This window comes from Excalfactoria chinensis, chromosome 2, assembly GCF_039878825.1.
Source record: "Excalfactoria chinensis isolate bCotChi1 chromosome 2, bCotChi1.hap2, whole genome shotgun sequence".
Lineage (NCBI taxonomy): Eukaryota > Metazoa > Chordata > Aves > Galliformes > Phasianidae > Excalfactoria > Excalfactoria chinensis.
Genome location: NC_092826.1, coordinates 139,677,718 through 139,701,930, shown reverse-complemented (window position 1 = coordinate 139,701,930; position 24,213 = coordinate 139,677,718). Strand labels below are relative to the sequence as shown.

Below are 24,213 nucleotides of genomic sequence, written 5' to 3'. Positions count from 1 at the left end.
CAGTGCACAAGACAGTAAAGGCCTCATTTTTGACCTGAGATTTCACTAGTACTCTATCTTCAATTTAATCTCTCTTGCATGCTATACAGAACTTCCAGAATGTCTTCATATTCATGCTTAGAGGAATTACATTGCCCTTTGAAACAACACATCTGTGCAGATCTTTACCTTGAACAAGGATCTTTCCTAAGGTACTGGCATTTCCAGCAGGACTGGAAGCAAAGCACATGTACTGTCCTGAGTCAACGCCTGTTAGGTTGTCCAAGATCAATGTGCAGGAGCCATCAGGATCTTCTATTATAATGTGATGGGGATCCACCTCCACTGGCTTTCCATCTTAAAAATAAAGGGAAAAAAAAAAGTCTTTGTAAATAGTTAAGTATCAGTTATGTTTTCTCCATGGGAATTCTATCCAGCAATTCCACTTCAGAGGAATGAGAGCTGCATTTGTTTTTCAGTTATCAATTGAGGAATGAGCTCTTCATCACCCTCAAAGGAAAATCTTCCTGTAGGTAAATCACAATTTGAGTATATCATTTGTCACAGAAAGATCCATATTACTTTGAGCTAACGGTAAGGCTAGAATTAGTTATTTCTAGGTGACCAGCCTTTAGATTACCCACTGATAACGTGGCACAGAGAGAAGAAACTTGGGAGTACGTGTTTCCTGATGTGCTTCTCATACCTTTGTACCAGCTGACAGATGGCTTGGGAGCTCCTGTCACTTTGCAAGCCAGCTTCACTGTCTCTCCCAGCTCGGCTGTACAGTCTGCCAGTTCTTCCTCAAAGTCTGGAGGAACTGAAACAGAATCAACAGGTTATCCCTGAGGGGGATAAGGTCTGTGGGATGGATGCTGCGAGGTAAGATGATAAGATAGCATTTCTGGAATTCTGTGAGGTTCAGAAGGGAAAGTTGAATTGGGAAATTACATTGCATTACATTGCATTACACTGCATTACAGAATGTGACATGCTGTTCTTGCTTACTTGAGAATAAACTCAGCCTGATACATGTTTGTTGTTGGCTCTAAAGATAGGCCATAAAAATATGAACTTGTTGCTGGCATGGAAGTATTTTTGGCTGTGTAAGCAAGCATATCCATTATTCAAACACGCAAAGCTGCCAAAGTAATTCCCCAGTTAAAATAAACCCTTGATAGCCAAACAAGTACTCTGTTGGTCTCCATACAGCCAAATCTATGCTTTGTTAAGAGATTTCTCATTTATTCCTACCATGCAAAACTGTGCAATAGTGTTCCTATAGTCTTCTTCATTAGAGCATCTCACTAAAGGCACAACGATGAAGAGTTCACACTTCTGTTTTTTACAGCATATATATGCTAAAACCAATTCTGTTCTGACACTTTAAAGTGTTATATTTCCTGTGGTGCAAATTATGCCTTTTCTAGCTTATATATGGACAATAAAAATCTCATATGCCTGTTGAAAAAAATTTGTGGATTAAAAATTGGCCTGAAATGACAGTGAGGATGAAGCAACCTGGATGATACTATGACAATCCAGAGCAAATCCATGTGCCCGGGCATGGCAATGTAAGCAGAAGCTGAGGGTGGAGTGTTTGACACCTGATGAAGTAACAAGGGCCTTGATAAGGTTAGAAGCAGGGCTGTGGTTCAAACCTTGTGGCTCTTTCCAATTGAGTGGTCTGAGGTCTTTGTCACCAAGTCCTGTGACTGTCTACTCTCCTGCAATCCCTGCCAGAATACATTCACCTCTAGTGCCAACTGCAATTCATGTTTTAGGTGATTCAGTATTGCATTTCTCTCTTCATTTTCATTTGCAACCTACTTTAGGGAACCTGCTTTAGCAGGGGGTTGGACTTCGTGATCCCTAGAGGTCCCTACCAACCCATGTGATTCTGAGGTTCCATGACTGCGTGCTGGAAAACTCTCCTTCTATTGGCAAGGATGTCTAAATAGGAAGACAGAACTTCAGCCTGTGGCTGATCCTCAAAGGTAACCTGTGTAAGGGCGGTGTTGAAGTGGCAGTGGAACAGCCAGCTCTTCTCAGCTCATCACCTTGTGTTTTACATATTTGGTTTATGGACACTGAACAGTAATAAAAAAGATATTCACTTGCTCTGCTATTACCTCCAAATCACACAGGTCCTCTGGGACCGCCATCATGTAAAGCTGATCACTTTGGTGATATATGGTCTTAGTTCTCTAGATGGTAAACAGAGAGAGTCATATCCTATGCATTTGATCAAGGTTCCTACCCTAGTTCAGGTGGAGTACTTAACTATAATCATTTCAGTTAAAGCTTACTGCTTGCAGTCAGGCTGTGTGAATAGCTATTTAGAGCAGTGATGTGGTTTTAACCTGTGGGAAGGTTAAAACCTTGTTCAGTTGAGGAGGTGGCAGACGACCCTAGATGGTTTCCATCTGTTCTGAAAAAACTCTTCAACCAGGGAGCCAGTCCCAAGCAAGCCATACTCACTCCAGACAGGCTGGCTGATTCGCTGCTGAATGCCACAGATCTCCTTCACCCAGGAGTTCTTGATGTTCACAGTACGAGCCTGAAGGAGGTACTTGCGGACTGAGTCCTCCCGCTCGTGCCAGATCTCAAAGGCGCGGTCATCCCCTTCCACAATGTCATTCACATCTATGTTGTTTAGCTGCAAACAGGAGGAGCGCAAGAAAGTCAACACAAATCCTTTGTTCATTTCAGGTCGGACTGCATTCCAACCAGAACTGAAATCTCTCAGATTAGTACGATTCAGATCTGGGCCTAGCCTTTGTAAGCCAGAAACATCAATACAGGTTTTAAATGGAAACATTTATTAAACACCAGCAAGTCTCCTGCTGTTGGTGTTCTTTTGTGGACACTATTTATGCCATTCCCATCAAAGCTATATTAGATGCTCTAACAGCAAAAGAGGAAATTAGAGTAATTGTCTGACTGCTGGAGAAATGCAGCAGGGCTTTGGCTGAACAGCAACCAGAGTCACTCTGCAACACTTTCTTCCCCTGGTATTTCTGACTTTTGAATAGCAAATAGAAGGGTTTTTTTGGCAGTAATTATTATATTTCAGGTAAGTCATGCCCAGTATTAAAGGGTATCTCAGAGTGGGACACGTAACTGCCCCAGAGTCTAATGTTGAAGGGTTGGCAATGGGCTTAGTCAAGAACTCTAAAAAGCTTTTTATTTGTTTGACCTTCATGATGTTCTTGAAGATGTAACTGTAGGTGTCTGTCCTCGTGTCTCGCTTTGGTTTGCAGATCACAAGGTAATTCCTGAAGAGGAAGACGTGTCTTTTGTGTCCTTTCCATGCCATTCTAGCTCCTGGAGCTCCTTCCCACACAATGAAGTGGCCCTGGCAGGAAAAATAAGGAAGAGCAAATGGTGGCAACTAGAATAATTCCCATGGTGATATCACACTGCCATTTTTTCAGCAGGGAGATAATAAATTTTTGAGAAATAACAATTTATTTTTTTTTACTATTACATCCTTATCTTCTGCACCACTGCTTTATTACAACATGGTTTATTACACGCTCATTTGATCTCCTTCACCAGAGCAGGATGTTCATTTTCTGTATCCTCATGAACCCCATGAGATGGGTTCCCCCTGCCACCAGCTGGGACAAGTGGGCACATCTGGAGTGTGATTCTATTATCAGGTGTCTAACTGCAGACAGTTGAGTTGTACCAGACTGTACCACAATTGCTGCAATTAACCTTACAACTCTACCCAACAGAACACTGTGGTTCTCATGAAAGAGAGGGGACACAAAGAGGCAGAGTAAATGACCCACGTGATGCAGTAAGTCTACAAAGAGACAGGAATTTGAGCTAGCATGCTAAAAGTCAAGAATCATTCAGGTTGGAAAAGACCTCTAAGATCACCAAGTCCAAACCCAACCCAACCCTCCACCATGCCCACTGACCATGTCCCTCAGAGACATATCTCCACAGTGCCTGAAGACCTCCAGGGATGGTGACACCACCACCTCCCTGAGCAGCCTCTTCCAGTGCCTAACTGCTCCTTCCGAGAAGTTATTCCTAATATCCAACCTGAACCTCCCCTGGTGCAATCTGAGTCCATTACCTCTCATCCTATCACTGTCATCTGGGAGAAAAGGTCAACCCCCACCTTGCTACAGCATCCTTTTCAGTCATTGTAGAGAGCTATAAAGTCTCCCCTGGAGTCCTACACTGGTTTCTTAATAGATAGGTTATCTTTCCTCTGCTGCTATTCCACGAGTCACCTGGCAAAGCTTTTGAAGGTACGTGAATAGTTTTGAAATGACATAAACTGATCACAGATTTTCACTGGAGAATGTACAAAGTATGTTATGTTACCTTGAACTGACATGCTCTGCAAACTCCTCAAATTCCACCTCTTCAAAAGAAGGTGGAATTGGTCCACTTTGTTCCATGTATTTTGCCCATGATAGGAGAGGATGAAGAAGGAATAACATACTTAAAAATCATGGGGGGAGGGAGGAGGCAAATCAGATCCTTTCCTACGTGATGAGAGTTTTGTAAAAGGAAATAAGTACATCACATGTGAGCTGGCCCACAAGCATCTGCACTCTTGTTCTTTAAGCCTTTGTCAAGCCAGTAGACTCATCTTTCCTACCTACTGGGATGTGTCACACAGATGAGCAAGAAAGGCAATAAACAAGTACTCTGTTTCAGATATGGAGCTTCTAATGGAGCATCTGGTAGGACATAAGGTGCATGTGTCACAGTTACCTGTCGGATGGGTTCACCAAGGCTTTCCAAGGTCCCTGGGTAGTTCTCGATGAGTGAGACGTGGAGGTTGTTTTCTGCTCTTCGGGTGAGTGCAGACACGATGGCATAAGCCTGCTCCAGCAAAGTGCAGTTTTGGCTGTTTCTTGCTTTGTTTCGGATTAATTCCTGTAGGTAAACAATGTGAATATTACTGTGCAGTGAAAAAAAAAAAAAATAAGTACAATCCTAAATGTACTCATTGTATTCCTCTAGTGCTTACCCTGACAATGTCATTCACGGGGCAATGCTAAAATAAGAGTAGACATTACAGAGAAATACGAAAGGATAGAAAAGCACGAAATAGCAGTTATTTCTTTCCTTTCATACTTGTTCACGCGCCTTTATTCCAGCTCTGAAGACACGGGAAGAGCCTATGTTTGCTTTCTGTTCCAAGATATCCTTAAAATTTTAATGTTCGTGTGCAGGCAGGTGTTCAAAATCAGAAAATTAATTTGATCCTTCTTTAAACTATCCAAACTGCTCATTTCTGTACAGCTAAGGTACATTTTGGCTTTTTTGGCAAGATGGTCTTATTTCTGGATACTCTTGTGCTACTTCCCATGATAAATACTATTGAAAAGTGCTGTTTTCAAGCTTTTGTCTGTGGTCTGGGGGTTGGGGTTGGTTTGTGGCATTAGAAATGTGAACTTTCGTCTGGACTTACAGTCATGAAACTAGAGAGTACTGTCAATAACAGTGACTACTGCCTCAATTTACTCAAGCTTTTGACAGTAGTTACATCAGAAGGATGCCAAGGAACAGAAAATAAAGAAGGATTTTTCCCCACAGGCTGCACAAAGCAGAACATAAAGCTATCAGAAACAAGCATAGCATATGTTCTTTACCTTGATAATAGTCTGATACTGCTGGATCCTGTTGATGGGTTTTTCCAGATAGTGCTGCAATGGTGGGATAAGCGTCTGTGAAGGATCTTCATTCATTAGAATTTCATCTGTGTATCTCTGGAAAAAAAACAAAACAAAAACATAGAAGAATGAGAAATTATTATTATAAACAGCAGTGGTAAGGATTATGCTTGGGAAAATGTTCATACAGTAAATCCTCACACAGGTTCAAGGGGTGCTTTGGTTGCTGTTTACCTTGTAGAAATCCTGGACAGCTTTGCTGACAACGATCGACTCTGCCTGTACCCGCCCCACCAGGTACTGGATGTACTTATTAAATTCTGCCTCGTGTTTAATAAAGCACATGGCCACATCGTCATCAGTGTCACATTTCTGCAAGCCTCGGAGGAAGATGCTGCGGAAGAAAAGAGAAAAAGATAACTGAGGAGAAGGCAATGCAATGATGCTAGAACAAAGCCAGATCTCTAAATCAGCACAAGCTAAGGTCAACACAGATCAAAGGAAATGGCTGGGGGACCGAGGGTTGCTGACATGTTTGCATTAAGCTTCCAATGTTTCTTTACCCAGCAAAGTTCTGCCCTGCTTCGCTTGAATACCTTGCAGGATGGTAGGGATCGTTTTCATGGGTTTAGCACAAAGTGAGAATTCAGCCCTTCCTCAAACACCTCTTGGGTTAATGCCTCGTTTTAAGGGTCAATGAACCATCTAAGCAAGTGGTGAGAGATCCTTCCTCTGTTGCACAAAGGATATTAAGACAAGTTCACATACAAAGAGATTTTTAACGGCGTTGGTAGCTGATGGCATGCACTGACTTCAACAGATAAAGTTATTTTTGGGAAAAAACAAATGGAGAGTGAAGGGAGAAGGAGATATCCCACAAAACTGTCCTCCCTTTCATAGCAACAGTGCCCCTCATAGTGCTTTTCCCAGAGTAGCTCTATTCTTTTCATCACCACCTGTTCAAACCCCCCTTGGCTGCTCCTGCTTGGGATGCTGTCAGCACCAACTGGAACACACGTTGATTAGGGCAGATGCTGATTGCACACTGGTTGTTGAATCACTGAACGGTTTAGGTTGGAAGGAAGAGTTGAGTTTTGTGTGTGCGTGTTATTGGCCTCCCTCGTGTAAATCAGAAGTTGCAACAACCAGGAAAATGGGGAAGAAAGGAATAATTCTCATGCTATTCATGGATACTTTCCATAAAAATAATGCCTTTTCATGAGAAGAACTCATGGAACCCTCTCAGAACTGGAAAGCCCAGCACACATAGACCTTGCACAACACTTCCTTTCCTTGGTAATTAAGAGTAGTCCAGACCAGACCTTGAGAATTTACTTTTGAACAGCAGATCTGCAGGAAATCATACCCTGTGGTAGACAAATGCTTTGTAGCATGAGGTGGTACATGGGAAGCTTGCTATATCTTGGTGTGTTTAAATGCATAAACACTGGTATCAGTTCTATATGAATGTGTCCCTGTGAAGACAGCGCTGTAGTGTAAGATGCTGCTGCTTTTTAAATAATTTTTCATGGTTTCTCAATTAAGATATCTTAAATGGGTAAGAAATAAGCTGGATTCATGAAGTTTTGAAGCTCTGAGGGGTATTATGGGAGTGTTGGCTCTGTGCTCTGACTTAAGCCACACCACCATCTCTCATCTAAAAAGGCACATCAGTTCTTTTGAATGTCAACACTGCCATGCTCTACAATCTTCACAGTAACCACAGCTGGCATAGCTATGAAATCAGTAGTAAGTGAGCCACTTTTTGCTCTTAAAGGAAGGCACACGGGGATGCCTACCTGGAGTGGAAGTGAGTAATATCATCAATGTTTCTGAAGATGGTGGATTTCTGACTGGCAATAGCTCCTGGGACACTGGGGCAGGTCTCAGTGTACCTAAGGTGATGAGTCTGGAGGAACTGTAGATCTTGAATGTAATCCTCTTCTGAGATCAACAGTTCTTGGATAAGAACACTGAAGGGGAAATGAACAAGCAAAAAGAAAAAACAATCATCACTATTATCCTCAACATACTGAGTGTCTTTTCGTCATGAAAGTAGTGACATTTGATCAAAGGAATAAATATCCTGGAGTGAGCTGAACAGATTTGTAAGGGATCTGATCACAGAGGGAACTTGGATACCCCACTTGTGTTGGGACATCTACCCCTACCTCACAGGTATCTACTGCTAAGGCAATGGAATAGAACATGAGTGACAAAAGAATCCATGTAAAGTAGATAGCAGCAACTTTATTGCCACATTACGCCTCCAAAAATGCAATGATAGAACACTCAGCACGTAGTGCACGACAAGAGATTGACACAAAGTTGTAGCAGGGCTTCTGTGAGAGCTTTCACTAATAGAAAATATCCTCAGATATAGAACACACTGAAGTACCAAACTCTAAGGCTTGTTTGGGCTTTTTTTTGTGTGTGAAATACTGAGCCTCCAGAATTCCATCACTAAAACCCTTCTTTCAAGTCTTCCATTATGATTTAGATTGCCTGGAATTTTCCTTGGCTTTTTGATGGCAGGAATCACTCAAACATCAAAAATTCTAAGTCTTAGAAAGAGTGGATGGCAGATCTCAGAAGAACAGCTCTGACAGGAGTACCTTAATGCCATTTGTGTTACATCAAAAGACAGCAAGACTCAGCATTGCAAATATCAAACGACAAGAGCTTACCTAAGCTTCCTTTTATATTCATCCTCAGAAACACATTCTCCAGGGAACTCGGGAACTTCTGTTGTTCCCCACTCTGGTGACAACTAAAACACAAGAAAAAAGAAACACATTCATCTGACAGTGATTTCATCAGTGCATGCTGCATGATATCCCTCACACCCCTTTCAATAACTACTAAAGCAGAAGTTTGCAATTACTTGGAGGATGGTAAGGTTTTTCAAACCCGGGTACCCCTGCAATCATGGAGAATATGAAAAAGCTCCATCAAGACCCCTTCAATGGCTTCCTCCCTGTCAGGCTGTGCAAGAGAGATGTGTATGAATGGCAACCAAACCACTTCATTGTAGATAGAAAATAAGTACAGCATGATCAGTCACCTTTAATCTCTTGTCCAGGTAAGCTGGAGATACCCAGCCCTGCCGAGAGGGACTGGACTTTGTGGGTTTGGTCCTGACCAACCACTTCAGGGGATGAGCTGAATCGAGGACTTCCACATATTGGCCTTCCTTCAAAGTGATGGCCTCCTTGTCAGGGGCAGCAGGCAAGTAGTCAGCTGTGACCATGTAGACGTCAAAGATCTGCAGGGATAAAACAACAGTTATTTGGAGTTCTGAAGTGAATACAGCAACACCAACAGAACAGAAGCAATTATCTGTGTTTTATCTACCAGCCCCTTTATGGAAAACAGAAGCGCTGTTTGCAATTGGAACACAGTATTTTCAAAGCTGTCCAAAGTGTTCGGGTTGTGTGTAATGAGTGAATTTTGTGACAAAGGAGAAAAGCGACCCTGAAGAATGGCCAACATTGTCAAAGGTTCCATTTGTTTTCTTCATGTTCTCCTTTTTTAAGAAATTTTTTGATGTAAACATCCCAAACATTTGGATTTTCACTAAGTTTTCACTGTTATTCCCATGGGAAGAAATTCTCATCGAAATTATTCTGCTAACTGTCCAAGGGCACAGAAAATTAAGCTTTTACTTCCTGGAATGGTGAAGAAAAAATACATGGTAAATTTTGTCCAAGTTGAGTTGAATGATTTGTTTCAGGTCACAGAGTGCGCCATGAGAATCTGATTCACTGTGCTCTATGTCGTACATCCCATGTACTGTACTGCTAAATGTACCACTGCAATGAGGCACACCCCACAAGGGGATGGAAACCGTGGAGACTGATAATTTTAAGTGAGGTTTTCTTCTTGTGTGAAACTCATCCATACAGGTCATAGAATCATAGAGTGCCCCACGTTGGAAAGGATCCATAAGGACCATTGAGAGTCCAACTCCTGGCTCCAAACAGCACCACCCAAGAAGATGTCATACCTCTCCTCTGGAATCCCCATCTTCAGATTCAGAGGAGGACTCCTGAGCAATGGATGAAGGTCTGGATCGACCATGGCGAGGAGATGCAGAGGGGGTTTTGGATTCATCATCACTTTCTGCACCTGGCACTCGGAGTGTAGCTAAAAGGCAGAGAGACATCTAAGTATGAAATTAAGATCTATTTGAACCTTAAGCAAATACGTAATAATTTTCAATGTTAAAAACGCAAGCATTGCCCAAGAGGAACACTTGGGTTGTTTAGTGTGATATCCTTCTGGTTCATAAGGTGGAATAAACAGTGGAACATCTCTATGCGTGAGGCTATGTGCCTCCTGTGTGCATTATAATTACACTCAAACTTGAGTTTCAAGGCAGAAATTTACTGCAAGAAAAAGGGCACAACAAACTAGATTTTTTTCATGTCATTCATAAGAACAGCACAGTTTTCAGCCTTGTCTGAACTAAAAATGCCCCTAGGAACTAAGAACATTAAGACATGGGAAATCTTTAAAGCAGGATTCCCTTCAGACTCAGAAGCATTGCACGTCAAAGCAAAGATGTACAAAACAAACTTCTGTTTTTAGAACTTGCCTTATGCCCCCACAGGCCTATATTTAATCCTGTTCACTCAAATAAACATTGGATGCTAAAAATGGATACTAGCTGTTTCAGTCCATAGTCATAGCTTATTGCTGCTTCAAAACTGTAGACTAAGTTGGGACAGTTTGGATGGCCTCTCACTAGAAATTCTTGGTACTAAACATCTACTACTGTTCATGCTTATGCAAGATGGCTGCCTCAAAACCTGCTTTACCAATCTTCCTCATACTTAAAGACCAGAGGGTGACTAAGAAAGCATTACATGTTCTATACTAATTAAATTGCATTTGCCAGGTTGCTTACCCTGACTTATTTTGGCAGACACCATTTCTGAGATACGAGAGGTGAGCTTCTGGAAGAATTCTTCGGTTCCAACATCAGCTAATGAAATAGGGGTTCTGGATACACCTTCCCTGCCAGTTTCAAGATCTCCTGGAAAATACAGTTTTCTGTTGTGCATGAAGCATGGCATTGGAAAGTCAATGATAACAATAATGATTATTATTATTAACAAAACTTCTGTGGAAGGAAGGAAGGCCTCAGTTTCTTCACCTCCCCTACTTTTAATGCTGCTTGCTCACATTTCCTCCAAACAATTTACTCACAAACAGAGTCCCCCCAAAAATACAGTATTTCAGAGTACAGAAAGACAGAAGGTGTTTATCATGGCACACATAGGCAATCTCAGCTGTAGATGTGAAAGGCAGTAGTAGGAGAAAAAAGAAGTTCATCTTACCTTCAGAGGGATGAACAGCTCTGGAAAAAAAAAAATAAATAAATAAAAAAAAAAGAAAATAAAGGAGAAAAGCAGAATTAGAAGTTAAATTAAAACATGTAGTAATAAGTCCTAAATGAGAAAAGACCTCTCCTGTACACAGGAAGAAGGGCACTTTACTTTCAGAGTTTAACCACTATCTCCTAAGCTTCAGTTATCAACTTTGATAAAGACAACGTGTAGTAAACAGAACATGTATAGAGGAATACCAGCTATAAACCTCCGAGAAACACAGACTAGTGTCAGTTAGTTCAACTGGGACTCTGTTTTTTAATTAGGACCGTTTTTTCGTCAATGGAGAGAGACAGACAATTCCACATAGCAAACGGATGCTTAGGAAGGGAAATTCACTCTGCAAATTGACAACCTGGAGTGAAACTGGTCGTTTCCTTTAGGACTGTAGAAGCTAAGGTGGGTTCGGGTGGGTACCACTTTTCAGAACGTATCTCCCCAATATTCAAGCCAAGAATGGCAAGTTGAGAGGTTTTTCATGTGTCTTTGCAGGTGAGAAGTTTGTGAGCAGAACCTTTCGATACATGCAGGCCTTAACCCTGTTAATCTTTTTGGCATTCTGGTTAGGAGACAAAAAGGAGTCATAGAATGGTTTGGGCAGGAAGGAAGCTTGAAGATCATCTAGTTCCAACCCCCTTGTTATATACAGGGACAAAAAGAAGAAAGACTTTTATTCAAAACAAACTAAATCTTCTTTTTTTGTTCTTGCACCATCTTCCTTGATAATCGTGAAGAAATGACTGACATATGTATTACTGCATGTATAGGATGCTTCATTTATAGGACCTCAAACTGTTTTGTTTGTGTCCATCAATAAATGTTCTGTATGCCCAGTATGAAGGACTATTGATAAGGGTCAGTCCCATTTTAAAGATGGAGAAAGATGAGTTACAGAGAAACAGTGGTCAGTACTGCAGATGTTAGTATTCAGAATCCATGTACAGGATCCTCACTGGAAGTAGTCTGCTTGTCTTTGTAGACACTAAGCCCCTCACTTCTCACTGTTTAACTTCTGTGGGACGATAGCTGCACTGCTCTGCTTCAGCCACTTACCCCAGGGTGGTCATTATGGCCTCTGATACCATCACACGTTCCTGGGTCAGGACTTCAGCCTCTTTCACTGCAAGATTAGGGTTTAGAATCAGAGGGCAGCAGATGTAGGACGTTCTGCTTACTGTAGACACATTTTCTAGACATGGATTACTGGGAATACTGACAGACTGAACCTGCCCCACTAACATTTCCTCAGCTGGGATGCATGCTACCACTTGTGCAACACAAATGCTTTGCTCCTCTCTGTTCTCACACAGATGTAGGGCTCTGTCCCATCTCCCCACACTGCTCAAGCTATGCAGCTGTAGCTCTTGGAGCAGTAAGCGATGATACTTTTCTAAATGATGACAGTTATTTTACATGGTCTTTCTTTTTTTCTTTGTGGTTCATGTGGTTCTTTTTCAGACTTGTCTGTTCTTTATACAGAAAAGATGCAGCTTTTAATGAAGGCTAGGTTCAGAACTCTGAAACACTATAAATGTTAAGAGCATCATCATTGACAAGGCAAGAAAATTCATGGCTAATTCAGGGAAATCATATTTATTTTAGTTATGACTTGGTTAATTTCCTTCTCAGTCGCACTCTTAGGAACTGTGTGAAAGGTAAAGTAGAAAAAGTGTCTTTAACATATGACTTACCATCTGCAACTTCTAGGTTGGCAGTGCAGATGGACTGGCCAGCCTTGTTGGTAGCAATGCATGTGTAAGCTCCGCTGTACTTCTTTTTAACATCCAACAGGATTAAACTGTGATGCATATTGGAACTGGCAAGTTTATAACCAGGAGTGTCTGGTTTGATCCACAGGATGTCTTCCTGAGACTCTTCTTTCAGCCAAGTAATGGTTGGTGGTGGATGTCCTGCAGGAAAACCAAAGCACTGAATTCAGTTTTCCTAACAGCGTTACTCACACACAGTCATGAGCCATACTGTGAATAAATGCTGCTTTTGGCTTGATTCCTGATGCTTCTCCACAAATAAGTTATGACATATATCTACTAAAGGAGCATAAACCTTTATCTGGCTCACTCATAAAGAGTTTTTCTAAACACAACCCTCTTAACCAACACATCTTCATAAGAGCATTAAGTGTTATTAACCCTATTCTTACAAACAGGAACATGGAGGTGCAGATGTGCTTTCCTTCAGCGTACTCAAAGTCTGTTACAGTAAAATATGGCCCCTGACCTCAGATTAGTGTAGGAGATATGCTGCAATGACTTGGGCCCAGAGAACGTCCAGATTGAGTCATAAAGATGTACAATGCAAGTGTTATGAAGGTAACTACCCACTTACCTTCAACTTTTACAGATAGTGTGATGCTCGCACCTTTCTTCACCTTTTTATTGGTAAACCTTTCTAGGAACCTTGGTGGTATCAGCTGCTCATGGGAATCTGAAAATGACATGGATGAAACATGGTGATGCGTCCTGTGTGAGTTCAAACAACTGAAAATTGCCCAGGGGTTCTGTCATCACCTGCTATGGCTTCTCTCACCTGTTTCTGACCCCTCTTCCTTCTCATCAGGATCTGCAACACAAGGGAAAGAAACAAAATGACAAATGCAAATAGCTTTGAGTTGGCAGAAAAACAGAAAGATGATTTCAGATGCTTATCCACTGCAGGACACATTACATGGAAATCTTAGGATTGAGTAATTTACAGATGACACCAAGTTGGGAGGTGGTGTCCATCTGCCTGAGGGTAGGGAGGCCCTCCAAAGGGCTGGATTGCTGGGCTGAGGTGAATGGGATGAGGTTCTACAAGGCCAAGTGCCAGGTGAAAATTGGGTGCCCCAGATAGGCCAGTACCCACCTTTGACTACCAGCCTGGCTGACGAGTATGCAGAACCAGCAGAGTTGATGAGAAATATTGAGTACTGGCCAGCATCTGCCTTAGTGACATTGAGAATTTCCAGTGAGTGGAACTCCCTTTTATCAATCTTCAGGATACGATCCGAGGCCTTCAATGGCTGCCCATTTTTGAACCAATAGAGACGAGGCTCTGGGTACCCTGTGAGAAGCCAATACAGACACAAAGAGTGAATTACCATCATTTATTTGGGAACATCTCAAATCAGGCAGATCCTTGTGGACTATGGGTCCTCAGCTCAGCCCATGGATTCTGATCTGAAGAATTACCAGAGTAGAATTGGCCGAAAATTCATGGAATTGTATTTACTTGTGAAAGTTCTTTCCTATCTCTTCTGTTGCTGGCCCTCCCTATATCCTTTTCCATATCCAAGCACCTTTCAGATTGGGAAAGTTACCCTTATATCTGCCTTGTAATGCACACAAAGGCAAAAGCTGAAGTCTTCAGTGAAATAAAATGTGGTTCTATGCCTCTGGATTTTATCAGTTTCAGTTCCAGTTTCAAAAACAGTTCTCATCATTTTTTACAGGCAGAAACAAACAAACAACAAACAAACACAGGAGAATTTCCACCTCTCCCTACTTTGGAAAGGCAACTCCACTGGGATGCTTTTGCAGCTTCTATCATGTAGTGGTGACCCCCTCAAAACGGTACGTCCAGGATTGTTTTGTTCATTAACGACACTCACACTGTCTCTTTTACTCTTTATTATTCCTCCATAAATAATGTGCTCAGAGAATTTACTGTACTGAGTTTTTGGGAGCGTGTGCCTGCAACCAGCTCTTCAGGCAAAGGCACATCACGATGACTTAATGTGCCTGAGTGTGCTGCAAAAGCCAATGCTCATCAACACACAGACATTCTTCTTGCTGCTTTGTGCACAAGAGTGCGAGGTTCACAGACTGGGGGCACAACTGCACAGTTGGGCTGGATGATCTTGGAGGTCTTTTCCAACCTCCCTTGATTCTACAACTCCAAGAGCACGTGGGAAAACTTTGTCTAGCATTTCACCCTGACTGCAAACCTGGAACAACAGGCAGTGCTGTGAGCTCCTCTCACCTTTCACCTTCAGGTGAAATTTAGCCAGCGGTGCTCCAGGTGCCAAATGAATATCATGAAGGTCATCAAGGATCTGGGGCAATTGCTCTTCCTCTGTGGTAGACTCCTCTTGTTCTCGACTAAGAAGTGATTTGAATTAGAAAGAAGGAAGTCAGAGAACTAGCAAAGAGTTAGGAATCAGGATCACCTATTTTAGGTTAATTCAGTCTGTGTGATCCATCATCATGGCAGCAGATTCAGCAGCGTGTGACATTAAAAGCAAAGATATTGTGAAGAAATATTCAGACCACCGTGAAGGTGATAAACAAATGTTGTTGTAGTTATTTCATCTGAAAACTCAGCTGGCCAGTATTCCTTTATGACATTAATCCAGCCATGCCAGATACAGCAAAAATGGACTTACTATAAATGTGCATAGTTATCTAATCAAGGTAAAAGAAAGAGTTCAGAGTTTGATACTTTACCTTGAAACATATTCTTTGGCGCTGTAGTAAGACGATGTCTCTGTTGCATCTGCTGCTGTCTCGTAGTCGGTGCTGGTCACTGTTAAATGAAGAAGGAAATATTGTCTCTAAGCTGAACTTTGAAACCTTCATGTTACTGTGATTATTTTTTCCCTGTTAATGTGAGTGACTGATTCCACAACACTACAGCAGCAGAATCCCACATCCCCTTGATTTATGGAAATGTCTCATTATATCTGAAAAGCTTTGCTCAGAGCCACACCTCAGTGTTGGCAAAACCCAAGGAAACCCACCAGGTTTGGGAGTGTAGCATTTTGTGGGCAATGTACATGTATTATTTATTCTCAAATGTAGACAGTGTTTTTCCTTGAAAAACGTAGATCCACCTCCAAATATTCAGTTTGCTTTTTTGCAATGCTTACGGTCCACTCGAAGCTCAGCCTTGGTTGAAGCCACTCCCATGCTGTTTTCAGCAAGGCAACGGTAAACACCCATGTCGGTGGGGACCACAGCTGTGATGATCAGCTGATGGCACCCTTCCTGGTCCTCGTTGATCATGTAGTGATCATTTTCTTCAATAGCTTTCCCATCCTTGAACCAACGAACTGTGGGGAGGGGTTTGCCAACGACAATGCAGTCAAAGCTGACAGGATATCCATCTTGTACCTCTTGGTTTTGGAGCTCGGTCAGGAACATGGGAGCTAAAGCCAGGGCAGTTAGGAAGGAAGAAAGAAAAAGCTTTGTTGGAAGATGTATTTTAGTTGTACTGCTGCCCAAATGTCATTTCTCCCTTGGGGCAGTTCTGAAATGTACTTCACTGATTTAAATACAATAAGCACAGAATTTGTGGCTATACAATTACAGTCGAGGACATTTCTACTACGAAAAGCAGCTTTTTAAGTAAGTGAATTATTCTTTGCAGTCCCTCCCCTTGTCACTGACTTCTCCTCTCCCCACATATGAAAAATAATTAAAAATTCCTTTCTTTTTTCTTTTTTTTTTCAAATATATAAACTTTCCAGGAAAATATCTGCACAAAAATTATAAGGTCTGAGAAATTACCTCATGAACGAGAAGACTACTTTCTGATCTGCTCCAGACACCTTTTTCATTGAATAAACCAGTCTGCTTTACCCTACCTGTGTCAGAAGTCAGCAAAGGCGGCGGTGGTCTCGGAACTGGTGGAGCAAACTTGCCGTGGGTGGGTGGCGTTGCTTTCCCAATGCGCAGTTCCAGTTTCCTCGGGCCTTGTTCCAAAATATCGATCTCCACGGGAATCCCCAGGGCACCAAACATCTCTCTGAAACGAGTGGCGGCTGTTTTTGCCTCAGACAAGACCTCAAACTTTATGTAAATGTACCGATCGTCCTCACGATACGTCTGATGGTCAACCACCTCTACATCCCCTTCGTCTGCACTGACAAAGAGCTCTTCCTCCACATCAGACATCTCTGTTGAGATCTTGGCCCTGAAAAGCCTGTGCAGCCTCCTTCCAGCTTTACGGAAAGCATCATCCAGATCGCTGCCAGAGGAGCTTTCTGTCTCACTATCGGTGCTTTGTTTTATAGGCTTCACCTTAGGAAGTGCTTGCGGCTCCTCAGCACCGATCACCACCTTCGCGCTGTGTGAAACTTTCCCAAATTTATTGGATGCCTCACAGGTGTATTTACCCGCATCTTTCTTATCGAGGCCAGTGATGATCAAAGAGCAGGTCCCATCGCTGTAGTTGTCTATGTGATAGTACCGGCCGTCTGACAGTTCCTCTCCATCCTTCAGCCAACGGACCTTCATGTCACTCTTGCTGTGGGCCACACACTCAAGATGCAGGGTGCTCCCAGGCTCACCAGAGAAGTCTTTGAAGGTCTCGGTAAACACTGGGCACTCTTGTTGCTTGATCTCTTTTCTGACTTTGTAGCCCTTGAAAGCAGCCTGAATCTTCACAGCAGCGCTGTTCATGGAAGGATCATCTAAATCTGCTAATTCTGGTTCAGCTGGCTTAGCACCTGGGGCAGCCACAACAGTCTCCACGCTGGATTTCTCCCACTGTTTCCATAACTTCCCTGTGGAGATGGACTGAACCTTGGTGGTAACACTCACACTTTTCTTTTCAGCTTTCTTGAGGTAGTTGACTAGCGAAGGAGTTCCAGCTCTAGATTCGTCATCTGAACTTGTGAAAGAAAAATCTGCTTCTCCTGTCCTGGCCAGCTCATCGCATGTGGAGTACTCCTCTGAGTAATAGTGAGACATCTCTGCTTCTTCCTTTCTCAGCTTCTGAAGCTTCTCATCTTCTTCAGGCACCTCGCTGATGGAATCCAAGGTGGGCTCCCGGCTCATCCGGCGCTTCTTGGCCAAAGCTTCCCACAGGAGATGAAGGTCTCCCTCCTGTGCAGCTTCAGGGGGCAAGCTGGGCTGGACGTGACCATCCACCAGCTCCTCCTGTTGGCTTGCAGGGGGCGCCTCCTTGGCAATCTCTTTTAGCATTGCCGCTGTAGGAACTAAGGAGAATTGAAGATGTTAAATGATAAAGCATACAAGGAAGCTCTAAGAGAGCATGGAGAAACATTTTTCTGAAGTCTGAGCTGAAGAATATTGGTGGCAGTTAGCTAAGCATCAGCCATCCTACGACATCCAAATAACATACATAAAAGAGGGCCAAACAACATGTTTTTAATTCCCCACACATTTGAATAAATAAAATCAAAAATTATCCCAAGTTGGAACAGAGAACAAGGATCTCTGAGTCCAACTCCTTTCTCTGCAGCGGACCACTCCAATTCCAAACCTGTGTCTGAGAGTGCTGTGTGACCTGGGAAAATCTCATCTGAGCAGCTCAAAATGATCAGAGACTCAAAAACAAACTCAGTTAAACCTAAGAGTAAGAAAAGAATAATTTGCAGATTTTAGATATAGCTTGTCAAAGAAAAAAAATTCCAGTCCTGGCTGTGGAGATGCCCCCAGATGTCCATAGACAGAATTGATTAAGCATTACAGCAATACACACTCTATACCTTCAAGGCATAAGCTGGCAACAGATTTGACTTCTGGAGAAACCATGCAGGTGTATGTGTCCTGATCCTCGGCTTTAAATGCGTGAATAATGAGTATCTGTTTTTTTCCATCAGAGAGGATTTCATATCTTCCTCCAGTTTGTATCGGGTCTTTCCCTTTGAGCCACGTCACATTCTCTTTGGTTTCACTCGACAATTTGCACTCCAACCGAGCCACCTCCCCTTCAGAGACTGATCCACCCACCAAAGGATGGGTGATGGTAACTGAAGGCTCTGTAATTGAAAAACAGGTAAATTAACAGAAAGAACACACCATGAACTTTAAGGCACTCCAGAGCACTCTATAAAGTATTCGAAAATCCCATCGTTCATTTACAGATTCTTTAACTGCTGCGGACGAGCCAAAGAAAATGGAAAAAAATAAATAAATCACAGGCAGCATCCAATATTTGCACTTCCAAAATAACTGTACAAGCTCTCCTAGGGATGAAACCAGTTCCATTTAAATCTATACATGCAAAAGTCATTGCGTTTTTCCCATTCCTCTGCTTTGTTTGCTGACCTTCATTTACCCATCATAACCAATTTTCAAGCAGTCCTATGGATCCCAGGAGATCTTAAATGCTTAGAAGTGATACAACAAAACAATGAAAGAATAAAAAGAACAAAAAAGAAAAGAAGTTCTTAAAATTTGTATTCATTCCAATCATAGAATCAGGGAAAGGTTTGGGTTGGAAGGGACCTTTACGATCATCTGGTTCCAACCCCCTCCTAGAAGCACGGATTCCTCCCTCTAGACCAGGTTGCTCAGAGAGATTAAAAATATATGTATATAATTATGCTAGTTTCAGAAGAGTTTGGGGGAAAAAAAATATCAGAAAGCTTAAAGAATATTTAAAATAAAATCTTTACTTCAGAAGAAGGCTTACCAATGCTTGTATGGCAGCAATATTTAAAATTAAGTCATGACAAATGCATTAAATGCAGAGATGTTGACTGGGACCTTATGAGTCAACCCACATCCAAGTGCCATCCATCCCTGGTGTGGGAATCTCTGCTCAAAATCCCTTGGATTTGTTGCAGGCAGAGTGAGCGTATATAGTCATTGAAGTCCAGCTGGCACACTGGAATTTATGTTGCAAAAACATCAAAGCTGAGCTTAAGAGAAAACTTGGTGACTTTTGATTTTTATTATTCTTGTCATTCTGGGCTCTCAGTTATCATGGAAGGAGCTGCAAGAAAAGGTTGATGGAGTGGTTCTCCATTCCACTTCCAAAGTCATACCAATAGGCAGCAAATAAACTGATTTCTCCAGTACTCCTTCGTAGGAGTTATCACAAAAGATATGCAATCATATGAAGAAAGATGGGTGAAGAAGATAACAGTGCCAAGGCCCATATCAGTGCCAGCAGTAACCAGCTTTGGTTACCCAAACACATCCCAGCATGCCCCTTCTGACTCATTCCACCTGAGCTCCGGCAGAAAAGGAACTCATGATGATCGGACAACACATGGATGCAGTGCAGGCACAAGACAGCTTGATGCAGCTTAGAGAAGGTGCTGGATAGTGACAACACAGCGGGTTTTGCTTTGTGGCAGCCCAGAACAATTTGTCCAAGCTCGTTCTCCTGTATTGTGTTGGCAGCAAAGCACTGAAAGATGCTGCTGATTGAACTCATCCAGGAGATACCTGGAAGAGGAGAAGCAGACATGCCATGCGAAACAGGCCGACAGCAGCTTGCAGTCCTCCATGGGGCCATCTTTCCTTTCTCACCTAGCTGCACCATTTGAGGGAACTGTGCTGGCTCGCTGGCCCCAACTTTGTTTACAGCCAAGACGCGGAATCTGTAGGGTTCGCCTGGGGTGAGATTGTCCACCACAAACTCCATGCTTTGAATTACGCTCTTGCTGCATGACTGCCAGCCAACACCTGGGATTTTTCTCTCCACTTGGTAGCCTAGGATGTCGCAACCACCATCGCTCAGCGGCTTGTACCAAGACAGAGTCACAGAGTGACTGCTCGTATGTAAAACTTTTGGTTCTTCAGGGGGATCGGGATGGGCTGAAGGCACAACAGAGGTCCAGTGATGCACAGTGTGAGCAATATTGCTTTCTACTAAAGCAACCTGAGAGCCCTCTACAAACAGTGAGACAGAAGTACAAGAAACACAATGTTTGGTTCATTCTAAAGCCAAGTGTATGTGCCTGTGACCATGAGTTGAATATCTGTGCCACTGATTTCTTCCGCACTGATCTACAGTGCTGAGAACAAGTATTCGTCTTCCATCTGCCCTCTCAGACATTCAGTGCCATATATTATTGTGTCTTTTTTTCGTTGCTTTGTCCCACCCAACTCAAAATAAAGATGACTCTATACTGTGTGTGTTGTTAAGCTTTGAGTACATTTGGGCTTTGATTTTATACAGCTCACGTTTGGTGGACATCAAGTTATTACTGGATTACAGAGTCATTGGTAACTTCAACAGCAAGTCAAGTGTAATTGCTAACTCACATCATCAGGCAGTAACAAATAAATACATGATGAGAATAGAGTGGTGTCTCATAGGACTGGCTACTAACAGTCATACTTAGTACAACGGAAAATGTCCATCACCTAATACTTTTGCTTAAAAGACAGAAATACCCATTCTAGTCTTCAAGTCTGAGGCATTTATCAAATCAACAACCTGCCACAACGTTCCAGTCCAAAAACTCAAGGCAAAAGAGCCAGCTCTTTCATTTCACAGATTTCATAGAATCAATAAGGTTGGGAAACACCACTAGGATCACAAAGTCCAAACGTCAACCTATCACCACCATAAAATCCTAAAAACCCATTGAATTCCCAGTTTCATTGGGAGATGAGGAGAAGGGGAGAGTTGCCACTGACTATGGAGGAGGGACCATGGGTCACTGACCATTGACCATGGAAGGATGATGAGCAATTGACCATGGTCCATTGGACATGTTTTGCACACCAGATAGCTTACGTAGGCTTCTTTCCTACATTTTCAGGCAAATTTCATACAGAAAATCAACAGAGGGAGTTCATGAGTATAACATTTTTAAATTCCTAAAATGTATTTGCCCCATATTGTTTTAAGCTGAAGATACCAGGGATCTTTGAAGTCTCAGAATTAATTAAAATGACAGCTGGACTACCTGTAGTAATTTAAAGACAAGATGTTCAGTTAGTGACTCTCGAACATCTTCAAGTACAGATAAAACACACTGCAATTATCTCTTAACCATCCCTGGGGCTGTGCCATTCCTGGGTGATCAACCTATCTCACTGTGGGAAGGAGACAGGTCTTGGGGAGCTGAGATGGGCTTTGCCAAATCATTTGTATAACACACCCTACAAGGGAATTTGGCAGTACTGTCTTCTCCACTCACAGAGTACTCCAAGAGGTTCTCACTCTCCTAATCTCTGAAGCCTGAGGTAGATGTATGGCTGAATTCCGTAAGAAGACTGTAACATGCAGCTCAGTAGTCTGGAATACTGGTTGCTTTTGTGCTGAAGTAGGTCAGCAGATTTCAAAGGGTTCTATTCTGCCCCTGCTAGTTTTTCTACATGCATTCTAGCACAACTCCCCCCTCTACCCACATGTTTTCTGAGGGTGGGGTTGAACTCTGTGAAAATTGACTTCCATGTAACCGTATTATGTTTTAAAAAAGACTGCAGTGAAAGAAAGCTGCTGAACATCTCTGTCATCACTGGCCTGATCTAATTTTTCTGATGGGCTGGTCAAAGAACAAGTTGCTCTGCAGAAAACTCTTAGACTAAGAAAGCTACCTTGGGACATGGAAGGCAATGAGAAAAAATCAGTACAAAGATTAGAAAATGTGAGGTTGTAGCTCAGCTCCAGAGGAAATTCCATCTCCAGTGCTGCTGGGCTAAAATGACAGACGTGTACAACAAATGGTCTTACCTAGCACAGATAATTTGGCTGATGCAATTGCTTCCCTGGAAGCAAACGTCACCTCTCCTGAATGATGTGGTTGGGCTTTATTCAGAATAAGTTTGTATTTGTTTCCATCTGCTTGTATCTCCCAGTTCTCATCTGGTTGGATCTCTGTATCATTAAAATACCAGGTAACTTCGTTAATTGGCACAGCTTCACTTAGAGCACAACTGAACGTAGCTTTCTGCCCTGGAGAGACTTCCACATCCGTGAGAGGCTGCAAGATCTGCAGGCGCCATCCTACAGAGGAAAATAGGTAATCAGAACCCTCAGACACAGAAACAAATAGAGGTAAGAGGAGGTGGATATTCAAGTTGAATCTCTGAACAGTCGGGCATTGGAGAGCAAGGGGATCATTAAAATGGAGGTTACATATATCACCTGAACAAATGGCATCCTTGGTGGCTGAAGCTTTATAAAACTTGCAAAAACCAACCAAGCAATGCCTTTCTTTTCCAAGTAGCAGAAAAATACAATGGAAATACCTAGAGGAACTTCCTCTCTGCCATTCATTATATGTCCCTAGCTCGTTTGTCCTTCCCTATCAGAAAGATAAGACTCCCCATGCAAGTCCAGCAGTTACCTTTCACTGTGAGGAAGGCTGAGGTCACTGCATCACTGCACATAAAAGTCACCCTGCAGCTGTCTTGCAGAGTGAGGTTCTTCAGCAGCAGCAGATGCCTGCGCCCATTTTCAAAGTAAACCATCTCCGTGTTTTCTGTAGTTTTGGCAGGCTCGTCATCAATCAGCCAGTTGTAGTTGTAGCACTCAGGCTTGGAAAGGTAGCATTCAAACAGGGCTTCCCCTCCTTCCACTGCTTCCACGTTCTCCAGGCCCTGGACAATGCTGTTCTTGGCTAACAAGGAAAGAAAACCAACAGCATTAATTCCCTGCTGTGTACATCTGAGTATCAACAAGCCTTGGATCACCAGATGATTCCCACGTCTGGAAAGCTGATGGAAAGGGTGGGGATGTGACAAACTGTGCTTGAAGGCTTAGCTTGGAATCATACAACAGCCCGAGTTGGAAGGGACCCACGAGGACCACTAAGTCCAGCTCCTTAGCTGTTATTTTTCAACCAGGTTCTAACACAATTCTACGTATAAAAACACTGTAGCTAGAGAGATAGTTTAAAACTAATGATAAACCTCTGGGATCTCATTTCACCTAGGCTTCCTCCACTTTTTGACTTTCATTTTTGCAAATAAAGACAGAAAATGTTAGTGTTCCTATGAACCAGTTGGACTGTTGATAGGAAGGGACAGCTCAGGAAGATAAAGCATGATCAAATTTCTTCAGTCTCACAAGAGGAAAAGTTTCTCACAGATCTCCCAGGCAGCGTAATTGTCATCAGAACTGGGGAGATGTCAACTAACTGGCCGCTCACAGTGCAGCCTTACTCCCTCTCATGCAAAACAAGAGAGTATTATAGCTGGCAAAAAAACCCTGCCATCTGAGTTAATACATTTTGAATGTCTGCCTCGTGGAAACACATAAAGAATTGAAATCTATATTAGCAGGAAACAGTAAGTTTCTGAATCATTACTAAGGCTCAGTGGTAATGGATTAGATTTATTTTCTCATGCATGCACAGTTAATTGTGTGGTCAGAAATGTGCCCATATCTATACGCTCCATTTGCCTACAGTCACTGCATGCATCTGTTGCCTTTGTAGGTAAACAACCAGCCTGATGCCAAACGAAGCACAGGCTGGTGCTTGTAAATGTGATTTCTGTTAGACTAACTCCATGGGTAAATCATATGCGCAGCAGTGG

The 24,213-nt window shown here is 42.5% G+C and overlaps 1 protein-coding gene across 1 annotated transcript in view; it reads right to left on the bottom strand.

Moving 5' to 3' along the window:
• OBSCN (obscurin, cytoskeletal calmodulin and titin-interacting RhoGEF) overlaps positions 1-24,213 on the bottom strand; it is a 167,003-nt gene that overhangs the window by 39,844 nt on the left and 102,946 nt on the right. The window contains exons 66-91 of the mRNA XM_072328332.1: positions 23,022-23,294; positions 22,406-22,678; positions 20,248-20,535; positions 18,474-18,746; positions 16,605-17,960; positions 15,888-16,166; positions 15,466-15,544; positions 15,002-15,120; positions 13,886-14,083; positions 13,568-13,600; positions 13,367-13,465; positions 12,712-12,930; positions 12,074-12,140; positions 10,970-10,989; positions 10,537-10,665; positions 9,634-9,773; positions 8,692-8,892; positions 8,315-8,397; positions 7,427-7,600; positions 5,862-6,021; positions 5,607-5,723; positions 4,723-4,887; positions 3,179-3,337; positions 2,461-2,638; positions 686-799; positions 169-336 (exon numbers count right to left, since the gene is read on the bottom strand). Of these exons, the coding sequence (XP_072184433.1) occupies positions 169-336; positions 686-799; positions 2,461-2,638; positions 3,179-3,337; positions 4,723-4,887; positions 5,607-5,723; positions 5,862-6,021; positions 7,427-7,600; positions 8,315-8,397; positions 8,692-8,892; positions 9,634-9,773; positions 10,537-10,665; positions 10,970-10,989; positions 12,074-12,140; positions 12,712-12,930; positions 13,367-13,465; positions 13,568-13,600; positions 13,886-14,083; positions 15,002-15,120; positions 15,466-15,544; positions 15,888-16,166; positions 16,605-17,960; positions 18,474-18,746; positions 20,248-20,535; positions 22,406-22,678; positions 23,022-23,294 (5,364 nt within the window). The remainder of the gene's footprint in view (positions 1-168; positions 337-685; positions 800-2,460; positions 2,639-3,178; positions 3,338-4,722; positions 4,888-5,606; positions 5,724-5,861; positions 6,022-7,426; positions 7,601-8,314; positions 8,398-8,691; positions 8,893-9,633; positions 9,774-10,536; positions 10,666-10,969; positions 10,990-12,073; positions 12,141-12,711; positions 12,931-13,366; positions 13,466-13,567; positions 13,601-13,885; positions 14,084-15,001; positions 15,121-15,465; positions 15,545-15,887; positions 16,167-16,604; positions 17,961-18,473; positions 18,747-20,247; positions 20,536-22,405; positions 22,679-23,021; positions 23,295-24,213) is intronic.